At 30.1% G+C, this 23,138-nt stretch overlaps 1 protein-coding gene across 1 annotated transcript in view; it reads left to right on the top strand.

The window, feature by feature from the left end:
• Positions 1-23,138, top strand: part of LOC148310249 (uncharacterized) — a 78,371-nt gene that overhangs the window by 35,146 nt on the left and 20,087 nt on the right. The window contains exon 2 of the mRNA XM_088258765.1: positions 20,343-20,551. Within this exon, the coding sequence (XP_088114891.1) occupies positions 20,343-20,551 (209 nt within the window). The remainder of the gene's footprint in view (positions 1-20,342; positions 20,552-23,138) is intronic.

The following is a 23,138-nucleotide window of genomic DNA, read 5'->3' as shown; positions in this document are numbered from 1 at the left end:
CGCCGATCAGCCCTGATGCTCATTGTGACAGAAAATCACCCCAAAGAAGTAGATTTCTCCAACCCATAGTCTTGATTATCCAAGCGTTAAAACATAGCACTAAAGTTTATTTAATTAAAAGTTTAATAAAGCTATCTGTGCTTCCCATTCGATGCTAATAACATTCTATAAATTTAGACCAAACTCACAGAGCTTTTAAATCCTCCCTTGCTTCATTCGACAGTCCCTTGAGCCTTCTTTAGGGTTGATTTAATTGTGTACGCAAATTCACGAGATATTACGTTTGTTCATCCCATCGATAATTCTGAAATATAATTTTTCCAAGGCGAAAAATGAACTGTACTAGACTATAAACACAAACTGAGTTTATATTTTCACCTGTTGATTAGAATATCTGTAGTTCTCAAAACTAGTCATGTTAATATTATCATTATTTATTGATTTGGCATTAACTTTGTAAAATGGCATGTTGATTTTTTTTCTTCAAATGAACACTTGCATTATACCAATTAATGAGTTTTATTTCATTCCACATGACTAGTTTTGAACACCAACAGATGTTTTCATCTACAGGTAAAAAGCAAAAGTAAAAGTTGTACTTTTCATCTGTAGATAAAAACATCTATTAGTTTTCGAAACTAGTCATGTGTAATGAGATAAAACTCATAAAGTGGTATAGTACAAATTTTTAATAAAAAAAAAAATAATTATACTTAAAATAGTGGCCTTATACAAATGATTTTATTTAAATATATTTAAATTATCATGTTAGTCCACAAGATAAATGCCAATTTAATAGATAATTCATATTTTGACATTTCATCATAGATGAAGAAAAAATTTGGATATCTGGGTACTTACAAAGCTTTTGACCTGTCATAGGCTTGTTAAGTGATCACTTAATGTCGTGATTGTCAATTTTAACAAACTGAAAATAGTGGTCTTATACAAGTAAATTAAAAAATATATATTCGTATATTTTAATTTACATTTGACCTGTTGATAGAATGATTATTCCGAAACCGGTAATCACGAAGTAGTATTTTTTTATAGTGGTATTACACAAAGTGAACGATGAATTATAAAGAGAGTGTTATATTACCATAAGACAAAGTTAACAATGTACAAAATATATTTTCAGTATGATTTATTCATCATGTTATTCTACAAGATTGATTCCAAATCAATAGATGATTTACATTGTGACATCTCAACAAAGAAGAAGATGAATTTGGAAGTTTGGTGTCCTGACAGAGCTTATGACTTGTTATTGGCTGGTTAAGGGTTTAATATGTCATGACTGTCAAGTTTAATTAATACACGAAACTCTGACTTGGAATTCATCATGCTAATTACTATACAGCCCCATACAATCTAAATGAAGGGAGATATGTGTAATTTTCCGAATAGATGATACCACAGTTATGATGTAAAATAATGAATGCGTTTTAAAAGCGACCTTAACCTTTACAATACGATTTATTTTATTTTAATAATTTATTTAATATTTAAAGCACAAAATATTAATTTCTTATTTATTTTAACGGTAAAAACAAATATTTAAATAAATATTTAAATAAAAATGCAAGGCTGAGATAAGCATTATCGATAAAATTAAGAAAGGTGTGTTGAGATGGTTTGGACACGTTGAACGTGTGAGTGAGGAAAGCACAGTTGAACAAATTTATGAGGCGAATGTAGTTAGAAAAAGAAACAGAGGAAGACCTAGGAAAACTTGGCAAGATCAGGTATGTCAAATACTTGAAAGTGGCGGGGTCAGGAGTCGTAATAATTGTCGGGTGTGTATGAGGAGATGCATGAATGTAGAAGAGGCGAAGAATTTTTGCAATGACAGAGTGGTGTGGCGTTCGACTCTCTCTGCCTACCCCTTCGGGGAAGCGGCGTGGTGGTTAGTCAGTTGACTATTGCAAAATAATAATTGGGACATATTGTCCCAATAGTATTGGTGAGTGGATTAAATGTGTCCCAACAGTATTTTATGAAAGTAAAAAACATAAAAAGCAGACAGCAAACAGCAATACTTTGGACTTGTCTACGAGATCATGACCGTACGGTACTAAAATCCCAGACCCCTATGCATTTGTAAGCATTCAAAATATTCTAGTAATTATTAGAAATTCTCTGGGGCAATATGTCCCTACAGTATTGAAAGGGTTACATAAGTTCAAAACGTAGTTAAATTTTTAACAACTTTCAACATAGAAACACACTCAAAATAGAAATATGTTTTTACGAACTTGTTACAGTATTTCGCGAACATTTCAGTAACTCGGTCACTGGATAAATCCACTTTTTCAACATACCCAATTATAAGTTTACAGTATAAATTGGTGGCCAATAAAAATGTGTCAGTTATAAATACAGAAATTATAAAAATATAACATTTTATTTTGAATAAAACCCTGATTTGTACACAAAGACTTGACAAGACGGATTATATTTTTTGACATCTCAACACAGATGATGAAGAAAATGGTTCTATTTTTTTACTCTAGTAGTCTTACACATTTGTTAACAATATTTTGAGTGTGTTCAAATACTTCTTCACAAAATCTGGATTATTTCCAATTACAAGAGTTATTTTCATTTTATTTTTTTGACATCTTATCAAAGATGAAGAAGAATATGGAAGTCTGGGCATTTACAGGACTTACGACCATCATAGGTTGGTTTAAGTGATCAATTTATACACGTGTAACATTCACCTAGTCCACCCACGATTGACAACCACACTACTCAAATTCTTGGAAGTTTTTTATATATGATTAAATTTTGCAACATTGTACAAAAATCACTAGAATTTTCACTAGTGACATCTATTGGTGAGACGAAGAAGCAAACAATATATGTTAAATAACTCCTATCATCGGAGATAATACAGATTTGTGAACAAGTATTTGGACACACTGAAAATGTTGTAGATTTGAATGATTATTTTATAGATTTTGACACACTTTAAATGTTGCTAAAAAAATTGGACTCTAAAAATATAATTATCTTAACGTATTTTGTTCAACTAATGGTTTTCACGTCTTACTAGCTTTACTTTCTGTTAGGTAGTATAAACATTGTAAAAATTGTTTGGAAATTTTTAATGATTAAAGAAAACACTTCTTTTATACCACTTGAGTTTTATTAAAAACTACATGTTTCAGAAGTTAAACTTCCATCATTCAGGTCTGTATAATAACTTAATAGTTATTATACAGACCTGAATGATGGAAGTTTAACTTCTGAAACATGTAGTCTTTAATAAAACTCAAGTGATATAAAAGAAGTGTTTTCTTTAATCATTGTAACATGTCTTACCACAAAGTTAATGCCGAAACAATAAATAAAATATTGAAATTTATAGTTAATTAAGGTACCTACTTTTTCGTTTACGAAAAATTTTCTTTTAAATTTTTTTAAAGAATAATGTTTGTAGAAAATTCCATACGAAAGGTCGTAAAAACATGATTTTTCTCAACTCGACATTTGTGGAGTATGTCACTTTTGATTCGCGTTGATTCCCATTTCTCGCCTTACAAAAACGGGGAAAACTTCTAATGGCGGTGTGAGGAAATATCACACTTGAAAACCTTTGCGGATTATTAAGGCAATATTCACACAAGTTCATATAAGTTAAGGAACTTTAATACAACATGTCAAAACCTTACATATTGTTTCTGGATGAATTAAGAATATAATACAAGTTTGCTGTATTTTATAAGGAACGTATTACAAATTTTCCGTAATATAAACACAACGTTGATAATGTTCTGCGTTGTGTCAAAATGAGGAGAGTTAGCAACTATCATATGTTCATATTTTGATCCTTGATATTAACATACGCCTTTGATGATAATAATATTTATGAACAAACCTTAGCATTGTGATTCGTTTCCCCAACCCATAGCTTCAAAATGATTTTGATTTTATTTGATATTTTAAGTCTTCCATTTGATGAACAAAACATTAAAATTCTTTATGGGAAATTAGGATTGTCTTATGTAGGTAAATTATCAAAAATTAAACACTTGTGTAAGACCGCTAATAGGGTGTTATCACTCGGGAGGAATATCAAATTTAACATACTCAACCTGTTAAGAATTGTGTAAGGCTCATTTTGTGTTTATAACAGTAATAATGGTATTTTTTTTTTATTCATCAATTTCTGTTGCTAAAAAAACCTTGTTTTCGTCAGTTGGTAATGAATGACGTAACAGAAACGAATCCATACTACTACAATTACAACTCAATAAAGCAGATACATAAAGGGATATGCCCCAGAACACTCTCGATGACGTAAAATTGGATGACGTACAGCGGTGTCCATTTTATTGAAATATCTAAATTTTATACCTTAATATCTCCCTTGCTTCTCTACAGATTTCGATAAGAATGTTGCCGGTAGTCTTGTGATTTTTCATATTAATGTATTAGCCAACACATCATAAAATTAATCCATTGAGTATTATTTCACATGACTATCTTAGAAAATTGCAAATGTTTTCATCGCCAGATGATCACAATAAACATGTCTAAGGTACTTTAATTTATACTTGTGTTTAAAAACCTTCAGCAATAGCTCTAAAAAAAACGACTTTTCTATAAGAATGTTCCCTTAAATTATTTGTATAGAAAATTTGATTTGATCGTCGAAATATCTTCAAACTTTAAAAACAATCACCTGAAAAATCAAGTTTTTTGAAATATGATGTTGAAAGGAGTGAGCGATATGTGAATCAGTTCTATTTGACACATATTTAAATGTTAAACAATTTCATGTCGCCTAATAAACTAATTGTGTAAATCATATTGAAGGTAAATAGTAGTGATCAGTTGAGATTGAAATCATTTAATTTTCGCCCTCTTAGCATCCTTTTATTAGATGTTTTCTGTATGGCTCACGTGAAAAAAGTTACATATGTGATTCTGAAAGGTAGATTGTAACAGAATCGATAAATTTAATGCCGAAATCGTTTCATACGGTATTTTTGAGAGAAACTATTCTTATAGATTGGTCGATTTCTCGAATTTGTTGGGAACGTTAAGTTTTTATTGTTCATAAATAAAAGGGATTGGAGTATTATCGTACGAAAAAAATAGTTCCTTAATATAAATATGTATAGAGGTACTATTTCAGACAGGCTGAAGAAAGTGATAATTAAAAATAAAACATAACAGTTTAATTTTAATTTTACTTGTAAAATACCATTATTTCTTAAAATCTATGGGAAACGTGTTTCGATTTATTTAACTTCTTATGAATCATTGTATATACATATTTGTGAATTATGTTTTCTCAATCTTCGCCTCTTCCATAATCATGCATTTCCTCGTGCATACCTGCCCAACAAGTCCGACTTCTGACCTGAGTATTTTCAAGTATTTGAAATTCTTGATCATGCTTTTCCTCGATCATCTTCTACATCGTTACTGACACATTCACCTGATAATTTTGTTTTACTTTACATATTTCCTCATTCGATTGACTTGCCCAAACCATCTTAAAAATCTCGATATATTATATAAAGTTGTATCGTACATAGTATTGCGATTTGATTCACTTGACTATAACTTGATTCCTATATATCATAAGTTGGAACCAAATCGACGGAAAATGATTAACACGCCGAAATAAATATATATATATATATATATATATATATATATATATATATATATATATATATATATATATATATATATATATATATATATATATATATATATATATATATATATATATATATATATATATATATATATATATATATATATATATATATATATATATATATATATATATATATATATATATATATATATATATATATATATATATATATATATATATATATATATAAATATTTCCCATACCGAAATTGAGGAAGGCCAAAGATGTTAATAATTATCCAAGTGGGGAATAAGTTAGCTCATTAGAAAGGCAGAAGTTGGAGCCAAATCGACGGAAAATGATCAACACGCCGAAATAAAGTTTTATGTTGATCTCCCAGGGATGTAATTAGGATATGTACAATTTATATACGTGAGTTACAAATTGGCGGAATATGTTAAATGAGTTAGGAAACAGTTGATTATCATTACACCTGCTGAATTTGGTAAAGTTCTAATATATTTTATAATCATTTAAATTCAGGCTTTGGCGTGATGAATCTCGACGGTTCTGATACAAAATTTTAGTAAAATTTTTACTGGGTTAATACCGTTTTCGGCAAAATAATGATAGTTTCTGAGTAAAACATAAATTAGAAATGTAAAACTTTTATTATAACTTTTAACTTTTAACTTTTGTTATTATACAGACCTGAATGATGGAAGTTTAACTTCTGAAACATGTAGTCTATAATAAAACTCAAGTGGTTAAAAACGAAATGTTTTCTTTAATCATTAAAACTTTCAATTTCCATTTTCTTTAATTAATACTTTTTCTATAAAAGAAAGTTTAAAATATTTTTGAAATGTAAAAATACTAGAACCTTACTAAAAATTATCACTTTAATATATTCTAGCTATATAAATACGTACTAACTTTTAAACACTTATCTTATTTTGTGTCCTCTCATTTTTCTACTATTTTTTATGCTAAAAAAAAATCGATTTTGCACTAAGATCACAGCATTTTGATTCTAGGTCTACTTAAGAGTGAAAAAATTTTTTTTAAAAAAATTCACTTTAGGTGAAAAAAAAACGGAAATCTGGGTTTTACAGAGCCTATGATCTATCATAGACTGGTTGAAGTGAACACTTTTATACGTGTGACATTCATCATTCTACCTATGATTGATAAAAATATTCAAAATTTTAAATAATATGTAAAAATAATATGATATAATTCACGGCAGTATCTTTTGTTGATTTAAGTAAGCTTTGAATTCTTTTTTATTATTATTAAATGCATGCAAGATTTTTCCCGAATTATTTTAAATACTGGAAGACTCCTGAAAACATGATTTTAAATTATCATGTACACACGAAATTATGTTGAAAACTTCAATAAATTTGAAAAAAACTTAAATAAATTGTATTATTAAATTATTGTACGTCCGCCAGCAGCCTTTATATATGTGGATTTAGTAATATTTTATGGTTTATTGAAAATACGACCTATTCGCTTTTCAAAAGGCTTAGTTACATAGTAAATCCATTCACTTTCTGCGTTCCCATAACACCTTCACAAAATGAGATTTAAAACCCATGTGATTTTTGACGATAGTAATCATGTCAAAAAACACACCAAAGTGTCCTCGGGGGTGGTCACAGATTGACTTCGGGGGGGAGGGGGTAGAAAAGGTTAAATATTTGAGTTAAACAAGGGATCTATCTGGTTAAGGGGCAAGGGTTCGGAGAGAGGGTTGATAGGCTATATCCCTGTGAATCACGAGCCTTAAGGGGGTCGAAAAGGGACCAAAGACTGAGAAAAAATCCTAAGTAGGTACTTAGAAAAAAAATTAAACTGGTTTTTCTAACACACCTATAGATTAAAATATGTAGACGTTATTATTTTTGGGTGAATTAGAATTGATTGTTTTTTTGGTGCTTTGACGATTCAATTCTATTGTTGGCTTTTAACTCAACACTTTCGACCATATATTATCTTATTAATTCCTCTCCTCTCCTTTTCCTTACTGCATACTCCATTTTATACCATACCCTCACCCTTTTACTCCCACCCTAACACACACACACACACACACACACACACACACACACACACACACACACACACTCACACTCACACACAACACACACACACACACACACACACACACACACACACACACACACACACACACACACACTCATTTTTCTCTAAATATAAAACTGTATACATAACATTTCGCTCACTCCTTTCAACAACGTCATATATCAAAAAACTTGAATTTTTTAAAGTTCAAGAATATAGTAAAATGTATTAAAAATAAAGATCAAGTCACTTATTCAATTTTTTACTTTGCAACAGGTCTTTTTAGGTTAAACCTGAATGTTTTAACTCGATTTCAAAAATATTTGGTATACTTAAAAAAATAATTAAACAATACCTTTTCTTCAAAGTGCAAAAACAACACTTTCTGCCAAGTAGTGGGTAAATATTAAATTAAAAATATAGCGCTTTTGCTGGGATGTAGTACATTTTCTGGGCATTCCAAAAACACGCACTACTGAAAATTGACGATTTTTTAAATATGACGTTGTTGAAAGGAGTGATGTATGTGGAGTTATTTAATTGGATTTTATCATTGTCAGTCTAACTATTTTTTTTTATTTACCAGCCTTATGATTTAGAACATTCTTTTTTCAATATCCGTATTTTCAGAAGGATTCTGGAGGAAAGGAGGTAATGTATATTAAAATGTATATTCGTCTACATAAATATTGTGAAGATATTATTTTGCAAAGCATGTTATGCGCAATATGTATATCTAATTCATTTTTAACCCTTATTCGCACCCTATGGTGTATAGGGCACTGAATCATGTAAACCCTGTATTACCTTGATCATTAATACAAGGCATTACACTACGGAGGCAGACATATTATGTATATGTAAAGGTGGTGTTTATTAGATTTATGACATCTCAACGTACATGAAGAAGAATCTGGAAGTCTGGGTATTTACAGGGCTTATGACCTCTCATAGTATTTAGGCGCACTCGAAATCTTGTGAACAAAATATATGGTCAAATTATGAGCTAAATAAAAAATGAAAATAATGTTTCTAGGCGTTTCCCAGTATGTAAAATAATACGGTAAGGATCTTGCATAAATTCAAATGAAAGTTTCTGCTTAGTATTTTTTCCCGATCCAACCATAGATGGTTCGAGTGAACTCACACGTACATCGTCATGAGATAAATTATATTAATAAATACAATAGTTCCAAGAATTGGAGTAGTGCGATTTTCAATCATGGGTAGAATGGTAAATGTTGCATGTATGCAAAGTGATCACTAAAATAGCCCATGACAGCTCATAAATATCCAGACCTATAAATATCCAGACTTCCATATTCTTCTTCATTTATGATTTTAAATATAACTTTGTACATAAAAAAAAACATTTTTTCTAAAATTATGATCAATTTCATATACTAACGAGCATCTTCAGATATAAAAAACGTCGTAATCTTTATTATAGCATTCCTCTTATTTATTTTCAATAAAAATACAATATAATTCTAGTAAAAACGTAATCATTTTCCGACGTTTAATTTATCGCAGAATATTCCGAATTGGGATATTTTTACCTTCCGTTTTATACACACATTGGTAATGGACTTATAAGAAAATAAATATGGGTTTATTTTATTTATCAATTACTATTAATGCCCTTGTAACGTCAATGCGTGGTTTTAGTTGCGGCGACTCGATTCAAAGGAAAATATCCCTAACCCTTACGAGATCGTATATTTGAATAGTACTTTATTTAAAGGAAATAACCCTAAAATGTCGGCCACAGGACATGGGTCACCAATGGCCGTCAATTCTGACAATCTCTCAACGAGAATATAAATATAATGGAATATGTGAGAATGGGTAAAACAGGACACATTTAAACATATTTGCCATAGTGAAAGTAAAGTTTTTTTTTTTTAATTAATAATAATAAATAATAAAACCCTTATCCGCACCTAATGGTGCATAGGGCACTGTGTCATATAAACGCAGTGTTATTTTGATCGTTTACACATGAAAGAAGGGTGATCAGCCCTCCGCTTCAGGTACCAGTCCATGGTAATATTGAATAAATATTACAGTGAAAAATTCACTTATACTTATTTTACCCCCCTTGGGAATCGAATTTTTAAAATTACAAGTTCAAAACTTGTACTTCTGTTGGATTTTTTTTTTTTAAATTTGCAAATTAAAAGGATTTTTTGTACGAAATTTATTTATTTGTAAATAAAATATAAGTACAAAATCATCTTATATACACTTATATATATATAAAAAAACAAATATTTTTATATTTTGACATCTCAACATAGATGAAGAAAAATATGTTACTTTATAAAATAAAACGACTTTGGTTTAAACCACTTTTTTATTGGTCTATCCAATCAAAAAGTGGTTAAAAACAGTGTTGTTTTATTTTATAGTGTTTATAAAATGTACCACAAAATGTCAAGCAAAAACATTCAAGGAAATTATGCAAGTCTAAATATACTACGTAAGTCTATGTACAGGGCTTATGACCTGCCATAGGCTGGTTAAGTGATCACATTACACACGTGTAACATTGACTACTCTTCCGATGAATCACAACCACACTACTCTAATGTATGTATTCATTACAAATTATAGTAGACAATGATTCTACAGGGGAGAGGAAAACAATCGTAAGTCCAAAATATCAAATATTCAGGATTCAGATTCAGATACTGATATGTTTTTAGAAATTTTGCTGCCAGTTTTTAGGTTACAAACGTTTAATCATTGCATCTTCTGTTTTGAGTCGAAAGTTTACAAAAAAGTGACACGCCCTAGTACAGTGGTCCTCAAACGTTTTTGGCGACCGAACTTTTTTAAAACGCTTAAATTTTTACGCCGCCTTAAAATAGCAACACTCGGTTTTATGTTTATTATTTTAATAAAATCATGTTATGAAAATCACAGAAAAATAGATACAATTTACGTATGCAGTTTTGAATTCTAAAACAGTATTGAAAACAACACAATATAACATTATATATAAAAAAAAATCAACACTGCATTATTCCCACTATAAATGGATAAAATCGTTTACTCATAATATTTTAAGTGTGTCCAAATACTTGTTCACAAATCTAGATTTTCTTCACTTAGGTGTTATAAGTACAAAATCATCTTATATACACTTATATATATATAAAAAAACAAATATTTTTATATTTTGACATCTCAACATAGATGAAGAAAAATATGTTACTTTATAAAATAAAACGACTTTGGTTTAAACCACTTTTTTATTGGTCTATCCAATCAAAAAGTGGTTAAAAACAGTGTTGTTTTATTTTATAATGTTTATAAAATGTACCACAAAATGTCAAGCAAAAACATTCAAGGAAATTATGCAAGTCTAAATATACTACGTAAGTCTATGTACAGGGCTTATGACCTGCCATAGGCTGGTTAAGTGATCACATTACACACGTGTAACATTGACTACTCTTCCGATGAATCACAACCACACTACTCAATTTTTTTGACCTCTTACGTATATCATGAATCTCATGACGCTTTATGTGTGAGTTCTCTGCGGCTGTCTTTGGTTTGTTAGAGAAAGTTTTTATGTAGCAAAAACCCTTTTATATTTATTTCACATTCGTGGAAATAATCACATATTAGATATATTTATGAACACATTAATTTTTAATCAAACATAGATTTTTGAGTCGACTAAGTTGTATATTATTAACAAAAACACATAAAAAAATAATATCGTGACAATTGTTTAGGCTAGTTTTGAAAATGCCATAACCAGGTGAATCAATTGTCACAATACTATTTTTTTACGTGTTTTTGTTAATAAAATACAACTTAGTAGAATAAAAAAACCAGTGTTTGATTTAAAATTAATACATAAATTAAAATGGAGTTCTACAAATTAAACGCCAAATCAATAAATACATATTAGATAGTTTAATATGTCCATATCCATCCTGTGTACCCTTGTGTTTTTTTTTTTTATATGCCTATTAACAATTTTTATTTATATTATTTATTGATTCGGCATTAACTTTGTGAATTGACATGATTATTTTATTAAAATTAAACACTTGAATATACCACTTTATCGAGTTAAATTTTTATTTACGACTAGTTTCAAAAACGACAGTTGTTTTCATCTTCTGGTACAAATAAATATTATTTATAATTAGTTTTAATTTGTACCAGAAGATGAAAACAATTGTCGTTTTCGAAACTAGTCGTAAATAAAAATAAAACTCGATAAAGTGGTATATTCAAGTGTTTAATTTTAATAAAATTTTCATTTATTGCTACTTTTTTTAATCTTTTTACATTCTTGTTTGTATTTGAGTCTTGTTTATTTTTTACTATTTATTCTGACTATGTTTATTTTTACTATATTCCACTCTTTACTTTATTTAATTTACATACCTTTATTACTTTCTTTTAAAAAAAAAAAATTGTTTATGGTACCTTGTTTACCTTAATGTCAAAATGAGTAGTGGAAAAATGTGATGGGGAACCTTTTATTTGTTACTCTCGCGAATGTAACATGTTTTTTTAAATAAATAAATACACCAAAAACGCTACTCCTTGCTTCTGTTATATCTATTTAAAAAAATTAAATACTAAGTTAAAATAAATGATTTGAATTCACCGTGAAAATAATTTTTAATACCTGGTTAAACAAATTTCACTACAAATGAATACATTTTATTTGTGTTTGCCTAACAAACAGCGAGCTTTCACAAAACCCTTTTACACTCCTATATTTAATTTCGGTCTCTGAATTTAGTATTTGCTTTAAAGGCTCACGAATAATTGTATGATGAACAAATAAATAATTCAATTCTCTAACGAGATTTCAATTTCCTGAAATATTTCATACTTCAGGTGAGAAGATCGTTATGAATCGAAGATTAAATTAAGCAAATTTATAGTCAATTTAATAAACGTTCATATTTTTAACTGTTTTGGTATTTACTTTGTGCTTCGACATGATTAAATTTAATTGTGGTTGTATATAAATCATTGCAAAAACAAAATAACGAGAAAAAATAAGACACATGAAGGATTATATACAACATTTTGAGTGTGTCCAAATACTTGTTCACAAAATCTGGATTATCTCCAATTACAGGAGTTATTTTCATATAATTTTTTGACATCTCATCAAAGATGAAGAAGAATATGGAAGTCTGGGCATTTACGGGGCTGACGACCGTCATAGGCTGGTTTAAGCGATCACTTTACACACGTGTAACATTCACCAATTCTACCCATTATTGACAACCACACCACTCAAATTCTTGGAAGTTCTATATATATGAACCAATTTAGAAACCTTGTTCTTAAATCACTAGAATTTCACTAGAGACATCTATGGGTGAGATGTAATTTACGAATGTATGTAATTTGTAATTTACATTATACGAAAAATATAATAATATCTTTACAAATGAAAAGTAAGATTTGAATATCAAAATTTATATTAATATATTTATTAAATTCAACCCCAGACTGACACTTGAAGCGCAAGACTGACCGCTTTGTCTTCATATAATGAATGATCAAATGAATAAATAATAGGTGCGCTATGCACTATTCGGTAAGAAGAGGGTCAGTAGTAGGATTTTCACCAGTTAATTTGTCTTTTTTAAAGAAATTAATCCATATACTGGACTATTCATCGAACAAATATCAATGACCTCATTTTGTGCAATGAATAATCGCATATCGATAAGATAATTGATTCATAATCAATCGTCTCAACTGTTTACAAAATTAAATTCAATTAAAAATTTTTGTGATTCAGAACCAATGCATAAAATTTTCGAAGTCATAGGCATTACAGTGAGAGCTAATAACAACAACAAAAAATACACGAGAATGTATGTATTCATTACAAATTATAGTAGACAATGATTCTACAGGGGAGAGGAAAACAATCGTAAGTCCAAAATATCAAATATTCAGGATTCAGATTCAGATACTGATATGTTTTTAGAAATTTTGCTGCCAGTTTTTAGGTTACAAACGTTTAATCATTGCATCTTCTGTTTTGAGTCGAAAGTTTACAAAAAAGTGACACACCCTAGTACAGTGGTCCTCAAACGTTTTTGGCGACCGAACCTTTTTAAAACGCTTAATATTTTACGCCGCCTTAAAATAGCAACGCTCGGTTTTATGTTTATTATTTTAATAAAATCATGTTATGAAAATCACAGAAAAATAGATACAATTTACGTATGCAGTTTTGAATTCTAAAACAGTATTTAAAACAAAACATTATAATACTATTAAAAACACAAATTAAAACTGCATTAATCCCTCTTTAAATGGATAAAATAGTTTACTCATAGTATTTTAAGTGTTTCCAAATACTTGTTCACAAATCCAGATTTTCTCCGCTTAGGTGTTATATTCACATTTTTTGTTTAAAAAGTGTTAAAGCAACTCCTTAACTATTTGTGAACAAGTATTTGGATACATTCAACATGTTGGTACTAAAAATAACTGGTCAAATTATAAGCAAGACCGAGGTAACAGGAAGACCGAGAAAAACTTAGCATGATCAAGTATTTCAAATACTTAAAATTGGTCAAGTTAGGAAACGGAATAATAGACAGGTATATATGAGGAGATGCAGGAATGCAGAAGAGGCTAATAATGCTTGTAAAAACAGATTGTTCGTTCTTTTCTCTCTGCCTAGCCCTGCGGAGGGGTGGCGTGATGGTTTGTGATTTAGATTTTATACTATCCCTAAGCTAAATAGAGAAAATAAGCTTTGAAATGGAATCAAAGGAAGACCGTGGGAATATTGAGCATGCTCAAGTATTTCAGACTCTTAAAAGTGCTCAAGTTAGGAGTCAAAATATGATGTATGAAGAAATACATGAACGTGTAAAAGGCAACGATTTTGCATTGTTAGTTCTTTTATATGCTGTATTAACCATTTTAACCATGATTTACAACCACACTACACAAATTTTGGTTATAAAAGTTGACGTTGCCCACTTTATCAAGCTGATATACCTTGGGATGTTAGAAGGGGGTAGGGAGAGGAAAGAAAGTCATCGCAAGGCGGCCCGTTCTTAAGCTTGCCACCCTCAGCTCTACAGTGGTATTTTTATAAGGTTAGAATACGTTTAATTTAAGTTAGATTAAAAAAAATTAAGTTAGATTAAGATAGCAACTAAGATTAGTTAAAGTTTAACTGGATAATTGTCTTTTTTATTAAATTAATTTCACTACCCCCCTTCTAACATCCCAAGGTATATCAGTTTGATAAAGTGGGCAACGTCAAAGTTATAGTAATGATTCAATTGACACCTTTTTCAACATGGTATTTCTTCGGCCCCATCGTTTTTATTTGACGTTCGTTCTGTTTTTCGGCCCGCAAAGGTTTTAAGATACCCCAGGTATCTGCGAAGCGCACTTTAAGAACCGCTGGCCTAGTATATTAGTAGGTATACACGTACCCAGTTTGTTTGTTAACAACAGTTGTAATCTTTCGGCTCTCCGCGTTCAAAGAACATGAACAACGGCAAAGAAATAAGTCAAGCTTTCCAGTGGGAAATTCCTCGCGTCACATAATCTCTTACGTCATAACAAGTCACTTCAAGTGTTTTATTTGTCGTTTGACAATGGAAGAGGGATGAAGGGGGGGGTGAAGTTGGGGGGAGTAAGGAAGAACGGGGTGGCTCCACAAATACTTCAAGACTTAGATGTTAGAGGTTTATTTATGTAATGCTACTAAAGATTTATCTAACCTCCTTTTACGGTGAGGCATTGTGAAGGGTGCTTGCGGCCAGACCTGCCGGTGCATTGTTACTCAACAAAAATATGTACTACCCATAAGGGTTGAAACATTATGTATATTTTCCCTCTTACGAGGTGATTGGCCTTTAAAAACCTTAAGATGGAACAGTGGACTGAAGAAAAACAACTTGGATTTTCTAAGATGTTTATTCTCATTAGCTATTATAATCAACAAATTTGATATACGTGAAGGTAGAAAAGATCTTCTTGGCATTTATTTTCAAAGTAATGTAATCATTATAAATACTTCAAATGAAGGTAGAAACATTTGTGTATTTCTCCTTAAAAGATAATTGACCTTTAAAAACATTGGGATAGAACATTGGACTGAAGAAAAACATCTTGGTTCTTTTATACGTTGATTCTCATAGCTTTATTGTTAAACACAAATACTACCAATGAATAAAGAAACATTGTGTTTGTTTTTCCTTTAAAGGGTAATTGGCCTTTAAAAACCTCAAGATAGAAAAGTTAACAATATCTTGGATTTACTCGGACGTTTATTCTCAAAGTACCCATTCGTGAAGGTAGAAACATTGTTTATATTTTCCCCTTACAAGATTGTTGCCCTTTAAAATTTAAGATAGAACAGTTGACTAAAGAAAAACATATTTCAGTCGTTTATTCTCAAGGCATTATAATCAATAATCAATTGTAATAGTGAACAATTGTAATAACATAATCTTAATTTTTTTCTTGCAATGTGATTGGCTTTTAAAAACCTTACGATAGGACAGTGGACCATATTTTGGATTTCGTTAGACGTTTATTTTCAAAGCATTGTTACTCAAAAATAGTACCCACGAAGGTAGAAATATCATGTTTATTTTCCCTTTACAAGGTGATTGGCCTTTAAGAACCCGAAGGCATAGTGGATAATAATTAATCTAACTAATTTATATTACATTAATGTTTTGCACTGACATTTCTTGGTGGAACTGCATTTTATACAGTAAAATAACAACCATTTAATTTTTTCCACATGAATTTTATTTGACCAGCAACCGGGTTTCGTCGTAACCGACATTCGACCATTTTGATGATGTCGGTTACGACGAAACCCGGTTGCTGGTCAAATAAAATTAATGTGGAAAAAATTCAATAGTTGTTAATTTATTATATAGTATAACTAAGAAGATTATTCTCAAAAAATTGTTGCTAAAAAAATACTACCCAAGAAAGTAGAAACATTGTGTATATTTTCCTCTTTAGAAGGTGATAGGCCTTTTAAAACATAGAGGATAAAACGGTGGACTAAAAAAACATCTTGAACATTTCAGGTGTTTATTCTTAAAGCATTGTTGCTAAACACAAATACTACCCATGAAGGTAGAAAAATTATATTTATTTTCCTCTTACAAGGTAATTGACCTTTAAAAACATTACGATAGAATAGCGGAGTGAAGGAAAACAACTTGAAGATATTTATTTTTAAAGTATTGAAATCGTTAAAAACAGCACCCATGGAAGTAGAAACATTACATTTATTTTCACAATTCAAAGTGATTGGTCTTAAAAAAACATTGATATAAAACTGAAACTGATAGTGGACTGAAAATAACAAACATCAGGTATATTCTATATCATTATTCTCTACTGGTAATATTTTGATAATACCATAACGAAGTGAAATAATTGTCACGAAATATGTTTTTTTTTATTTTCATTTTTTTTTAAAATAAAATATGCAGATTAGTAGACCCTCAATTCAGTGTTTGATTTTAAAATTTCAATTAAGAATTATGGAGTTCTTCAAAATAAACGCCAAATCAATTTATTCCACTTGATGAATTTGTTCAACTTATTCCACAAAGACTATTTGTTAGATGTTAATTCCCTAAGTTCGTGTAAATTAAAAAAATTGCTTAGATTATTTATAGAAGAGACAGATTTAAGCTCCTTTTTCTTTTACCACGTGATCGCTAGCTTTTTACTTTTTTACTTTATCATCTTTTTTATGTTTTTAAGTTTGTAATTTTTATTTTTTAAAAAAAATTGTTAACTGAGAGTCAAGTATTTTTTTTTGTATTTTATATTAAGTTTTTTGTATTTTGTATTAACAAATTATACTTAAAAACCTATACCCTTATACTCTGTACTATGACTATTTATTTTGTATACCCACACACAGGCCATGCCTTTGTGGGATCTTTTTTTTGTATTCATTTTTATATTTTATTAATATTTTTTGTATTTGAATTTATGCTATATAATGCAAAAGAATTTAAAATAAAGAAAAAAAATAAAATTGGTAAATACCACTTTTCCTCAAAATCCTTCAGCATCATTTTCATGAATGCATCAAACACGTGTCACAATATTTTTTTTAGAATAAATGGTATTTATCAAGTAAAATTTATACTCAAAATGAACCGATATTATTACAAACTGATTGTGAGACGTTGAATCAATTATTGGAATGATTTAAAGCACGATTAAATAAAATTCAAATAAACGAGTATATCATTAAAAGATGTAGATTTTTTTTAATTTTCGGCATAATTAATTATACTGAAAGTTTCACGAAAACTCGAAAATTTGAGTCATTTAAGATCATAAATTGAGTTGGAATGATAATTTCGCATTTATTTCGTTTTGTTTGCGAAATAATCCTATTAAAACTAGGAATATATTATTTTGCACAATTGTCTGCTGCGGTATTTCGACCAGGCGATTTATCAGAAATTGAACGCTAACTGATTAATTTTATTTCGTTATTTTGAAACTTTTCTCATCAATATTAAACACAAAGAACCAAAGTATTCGGATCAGTATTTTGGAAAATAATTTATGTGAAATAATTGCCGAGCTTCGATGTAATAAATAAATTCATTTGTCCGCAAGAAAATCGAGTTAAGTAAATTATTTGTAATCTTCGCAAAATTGAAAATATATTAATGTCGAAAAATCTACCTTTTCCACAATGCATTGGTAAGAGTGCCTTTCAGAAAGAGAAGTACTCCTTTTGTAAGTCTAGGTTTTATCCTGTGTATATTTTTTATCTCAGTATACAATACATATGGGAATACACATATCTCGCCTTCCTTCAAAATCCGTCAGATCCATGTAAGTCGATTTTATAATAAGTAATATTTATGTTAAAAAGATTTGTCTGTCTTAAATTATGAAATTAAAATTTTGTAGAAAAATTTTCAGCATTAAAAAAAATGTTTAAATGGAAAAAATATGGATTTAACGGATTTCAAGAGATCTGGCGGGTTTCGTTTTTCTCAGTCAAGGATGTAGCGGATTTTGCCAGTAACTTAAAATTTGGGCATCATTTTCATTTCAGCTAAGTATTGTTTATATTATAGAAAATACATACATGCACATATGCTCATATGTAAAAAAACTATATGTGTAAAACTAACTAACTAACCGAAAATATTACATATATTCCACAGGTAAAAAAATTAAAAGTTTATATTTTCACGTATGGATGTAATGGATATTGCTTTTGACTAGTTTCGAGAACAACAGGTGTTCTTATCCACAGGTGAAAATATAAACTTTTATATTCGTATTTTGATTTGAATTTATTTGTTCACCTATTATTGATGAGAATGTAGTTCTATATTGAGTTCTCAAAAGTAGTAGTGTTTACATAAACAAACTCAAAATGTGGTCTTAAACAATTGATCTACATTTACGTTTAAAAACTCATGTTATTTCACAAAATTAATGCTTAATAATATGTTAAACATTATATTAAAATATTAAAACCGAGTATTTTCCAGTGAATTTAATATCACACATTATATAATATTAATGCGAGTTTTTTTTTAACTATACTCGGTTTTCCTTCTTTTCCGAGAGTTTAAATTAGGTCCATTATTATTTTTCCAAACGACAAAATTATGCGAGCATATCTAATATTCGCACATAAGATGCATAGCGTCCATAACTTCAGTAATAATGCCGTCTGTGTAATTTATCGAGTTTTTAAAAAGTTGAGATATAAATCTGAGTAACAATTTCACTTTCCTTCATAAAAGTATTAAGTGATATTTTACATGACTGAAAATACGACGAAATTATATATGGAAATAAATTATATGGAGACTTGTCTTTTAACGATTACGCCCATTCTAGAAATGAAAAAAATGCTTGAATTATCTTTCATTTATCAAAATTCTGCATCCACAGAGTTATATTTCAATTTTTAGGATCAGTTCCGTTCTTTCATAACGGTATTTCATAACGTGTTATAATATAACCGTTATTTTTGTATTAGTTATAGCCTTTAGAAATGAGTCGTTTGTGAACGAACGGATCCTGACTACTTTTCATTGACATTTTATGAGTAATCAGATACTAATTTTGCGTGGAAAATTACTTGCTTTGACCTATTTAATTGTCTACTGAATCACGGATAAATCGATTTACTGATTCACGGATTTAATAATAAACTGTAGACAGATGAATATTTTTTTAAAACATAATTAGCTTTACCCAGCTATAGGATTACGTTGCAAAGTTCCTGGTTAAATGGAAAAGAAAGAAAAATAAGCACACATTTCAGGTACATTTAATTTCACAATGCTTGTGAAGCAAAGATAATTAAAACACAATCGAAAACATTGAAATTTTTGTGACAGCAGCTGCCAAGAAGCACCCAGTCCACTATGAGACGTGTTTAAAAATATCATATTAACCATGCTGTGTTTCTCTTATGTCCAACAGATGGTGCTGCCATTCCAAAACTTTAAAAAAAATTAAATAAATAAAATAAAATAATGAATAAATAAACATAAACATCTTGTTGGCATTAGAAACAGAAGTAGACCAAAGACAACTTGGCTAATTTTTTATTATTTGTTTTCAGGTGCGTCTTTCGCGCTACGCATGATCTCCATCACGGGCGGGGGCGCCGTGCGGTCGGGGGGCTCCGTGACGCTGCGGTGCTCCTACGACCTGGAGGGGGCGCAGCTCTACTCGATCAAGTGGTACAGAAACGAGGACGAGTTCTACAGATACGTGCCCAAAGAGAGTCCCCCGGCTCTGGTCTTCTCACTCCCAGGAGTTCACGTAGACGTAAGTATCTCTATTACTCATTTAACTACATTTTGAGTGTGTCCAAATACTTGTTCACAAATCTGGATTATCGCCAATTTATTCACATTATTTTAATTTTACATAAATACACGTATTTTGTATTTATATTGTATGTATTTACTATATGTATGTTTTACATGGTCCGAGATACGAGTTGCAATAACAGAATTTACATTTGTGCATATTATTATATAAATACATGTATTGTGTATTTTTTACATGGTCAAAGATACGAGTTATAATAACAGAATTTATATTTGTGTATATTATTATATAAATACATGTACTGTGTATTTCTTACGTGGTCAAAGATACGAGTTACAATAACAGAATTTATATTTGTGTATATTATTATATAAATACATGTATTGTGTATTTCTTACGTGGTCAAAGATACGAGTTACAATAACAGAATTTATATTTGTGTATATTATTATATAAATACATGTATTGTGTATTTCTTACGTGGTCAAAGATACGAGTTACAATAACAGAATTTATATTTGTGTATATTATTATATAAATACGTTTATTGTGTATTTTTTACAAGGTCCGAGATTTCGCCCGCCTCCGTAGTGTAATCAACACGCTCGGCTACCGTTCTGGAGGACCCGGGTTCGATTCCCAGGGGGGGTTAAATAAATAGAAGTGATTTTTTTCACTATAATATTTATTCAATATTACCCTGGACTGGTGCTTGATGCGGAGGGCTGATCACCTTTCCTTCATATGTCAACGATCAAGATTACACTGCTTTTATATGATGCAGTGCCCTATGCACCATTGGGTTGCGGATAAGGGTTTGAAGAAGATTACACGGTCCAAGATACGAGAAATTTTTATTTATTTATTTTATTTATTTACTTCATAGATTCATATTTGTTTCTCAATTGTAAGAGTTATTTTTGTACTTATTTTTGGCATCTCAACATAGATGAAGAAGAATATAGAATTATAGGCATTTAAGGGGTTACGACGGATTAAATATAAAAAAAAGCCTCTTCATCTCATCAATAGATAGATGTCTCTTTTTTAAATTCTAGTGATTCAATTACAATGTTTCGAAATTCGATAAAAAAATAGAACTTCTTGAATTGTCAAAAACTGTAAAAATAACTCCTTAGTGGAGAGAACCCACATTTGTAAACAAATATTTATTCACCCTCAAAATGTGTACAAATATTTGTTTTAAAAAATAATTTAAAAAAAACCCGTTTGTGTTTATGCTATTCTTTAAAAAATTAAAGATTGCAATTAATTCTAGCAATTACAATACTTGATGAAATGGTATGTTCAGAAAATAGTGAATTGTCCCCCTTGACGCGTTTGAATAAGAAATGCGGAGCGTGCTGTCGAACTGTTGATAAGCGGAATTAAGGGAAGAAACTTAACTTAGGGGTGGTAAATCGCTTTTCATCAAAGACAGACCATTGGAATGGAAGGATTGCTACGTGGCTTGGGTTGTTATTTTACAGGGGTTAAAAATATACCACAGAATTAAAACAATACTCATTGTTTTAATCATTAATTAAACAAAACAACGATTTCGGATTCAATTTTCATTTATTAAGTCAATTGTCACTTCTATGCAATATCTATCCATTTTTAGTAATTTAAATTAATTTTTTTACTTGAATTTTCCTTGGTAAATACCATAAATAATATTTCTTAAAATTTATTATGATTCATGTTTCGACGCATTCCATATCATTTTTGAATACTGTATCCAAACGGTATTTACCAATTAAAACATAAATTAATTATTTATGGATGCATTTAATTTTATTTACAGAATTCGATCATAATATTAAATAAACCGAAATAAATGCAACCATAAATTTTCAGAAAATGTTATATTTATGGAAATTGATCTATTAGGGGGTTGAATTAGTTCTCGCCGTTTATAAAAATTTAATATTTCTCTGTGATTTGCATATTTTCCTTTCGTTTTTTTGTTTTCCTGTCCCCCGCTACCTCGAACACCTACGTGGCACTTTCAACCGCCTCAAGCCGCCTCAAAATTAAGGATATGGGCCTTGTTCATCGGCAGGGAAACTGGGTCCCGTATGCTCTGAAGGAGAGAGATATGGAAAGTCGACTTTGCATGTGTGATTCACTCTTGCAACGGCATCACAGAAAAGGTTTTTGCATCGCGTCATCACCAGCGATGAGAAGTGGATCTTTTTCGTCATCTGCCAGCCAGGTCAGCCACTCCCTGCTGAAGCCAGCATTGCAAAACGCAACATTCACGCCTCAAAAACGATGCTTTGCATTTGGTGGGATCAGCAGGGAGTATTTTTTTTCGAGCTTCTCAAAGCAGGCCAAACAGTCACAGCAGAGGTTTACAAGCAGCAAATGATCAAACTGAAAACAGCAATTGAAGAAAAACGTCCAGAATACGCAGCCAGGGACGAGTCGATTCTCATTCTCCACGATAACGCGCGCCCGCATGTTGCCAAAGTGGTAAAAGAACAGATAAACTCCTTCGGCTGAGAGATTCTGTCACACCCGCCCTACTCCCCTGACGTCGCACCATCCGATTATCATCTGTTTCGGTCCATGCAGC

Source organism: Brachycentrus maculatus, unplaced genomic scaffold (assembly GCF_059751285.1).
Source record: "Brachycentrus maculatus isolate JH-2025_06_01 unplaced genomic scaffold, ASM5975128v1 h1tg000103l, whole genome shotgun sequence".
NCBI lineage: Eukaryota > Metazoa > Arthropoda > Insecta > Trichoptera > Brachycentridae > Brachycentrus > Brachycentrus maculatus.
The sequence above is the reverse complement of the archived record's forward strand: the minus strand, read 5'-3'. Positions and strand labels throughout refer to the sequence as shown.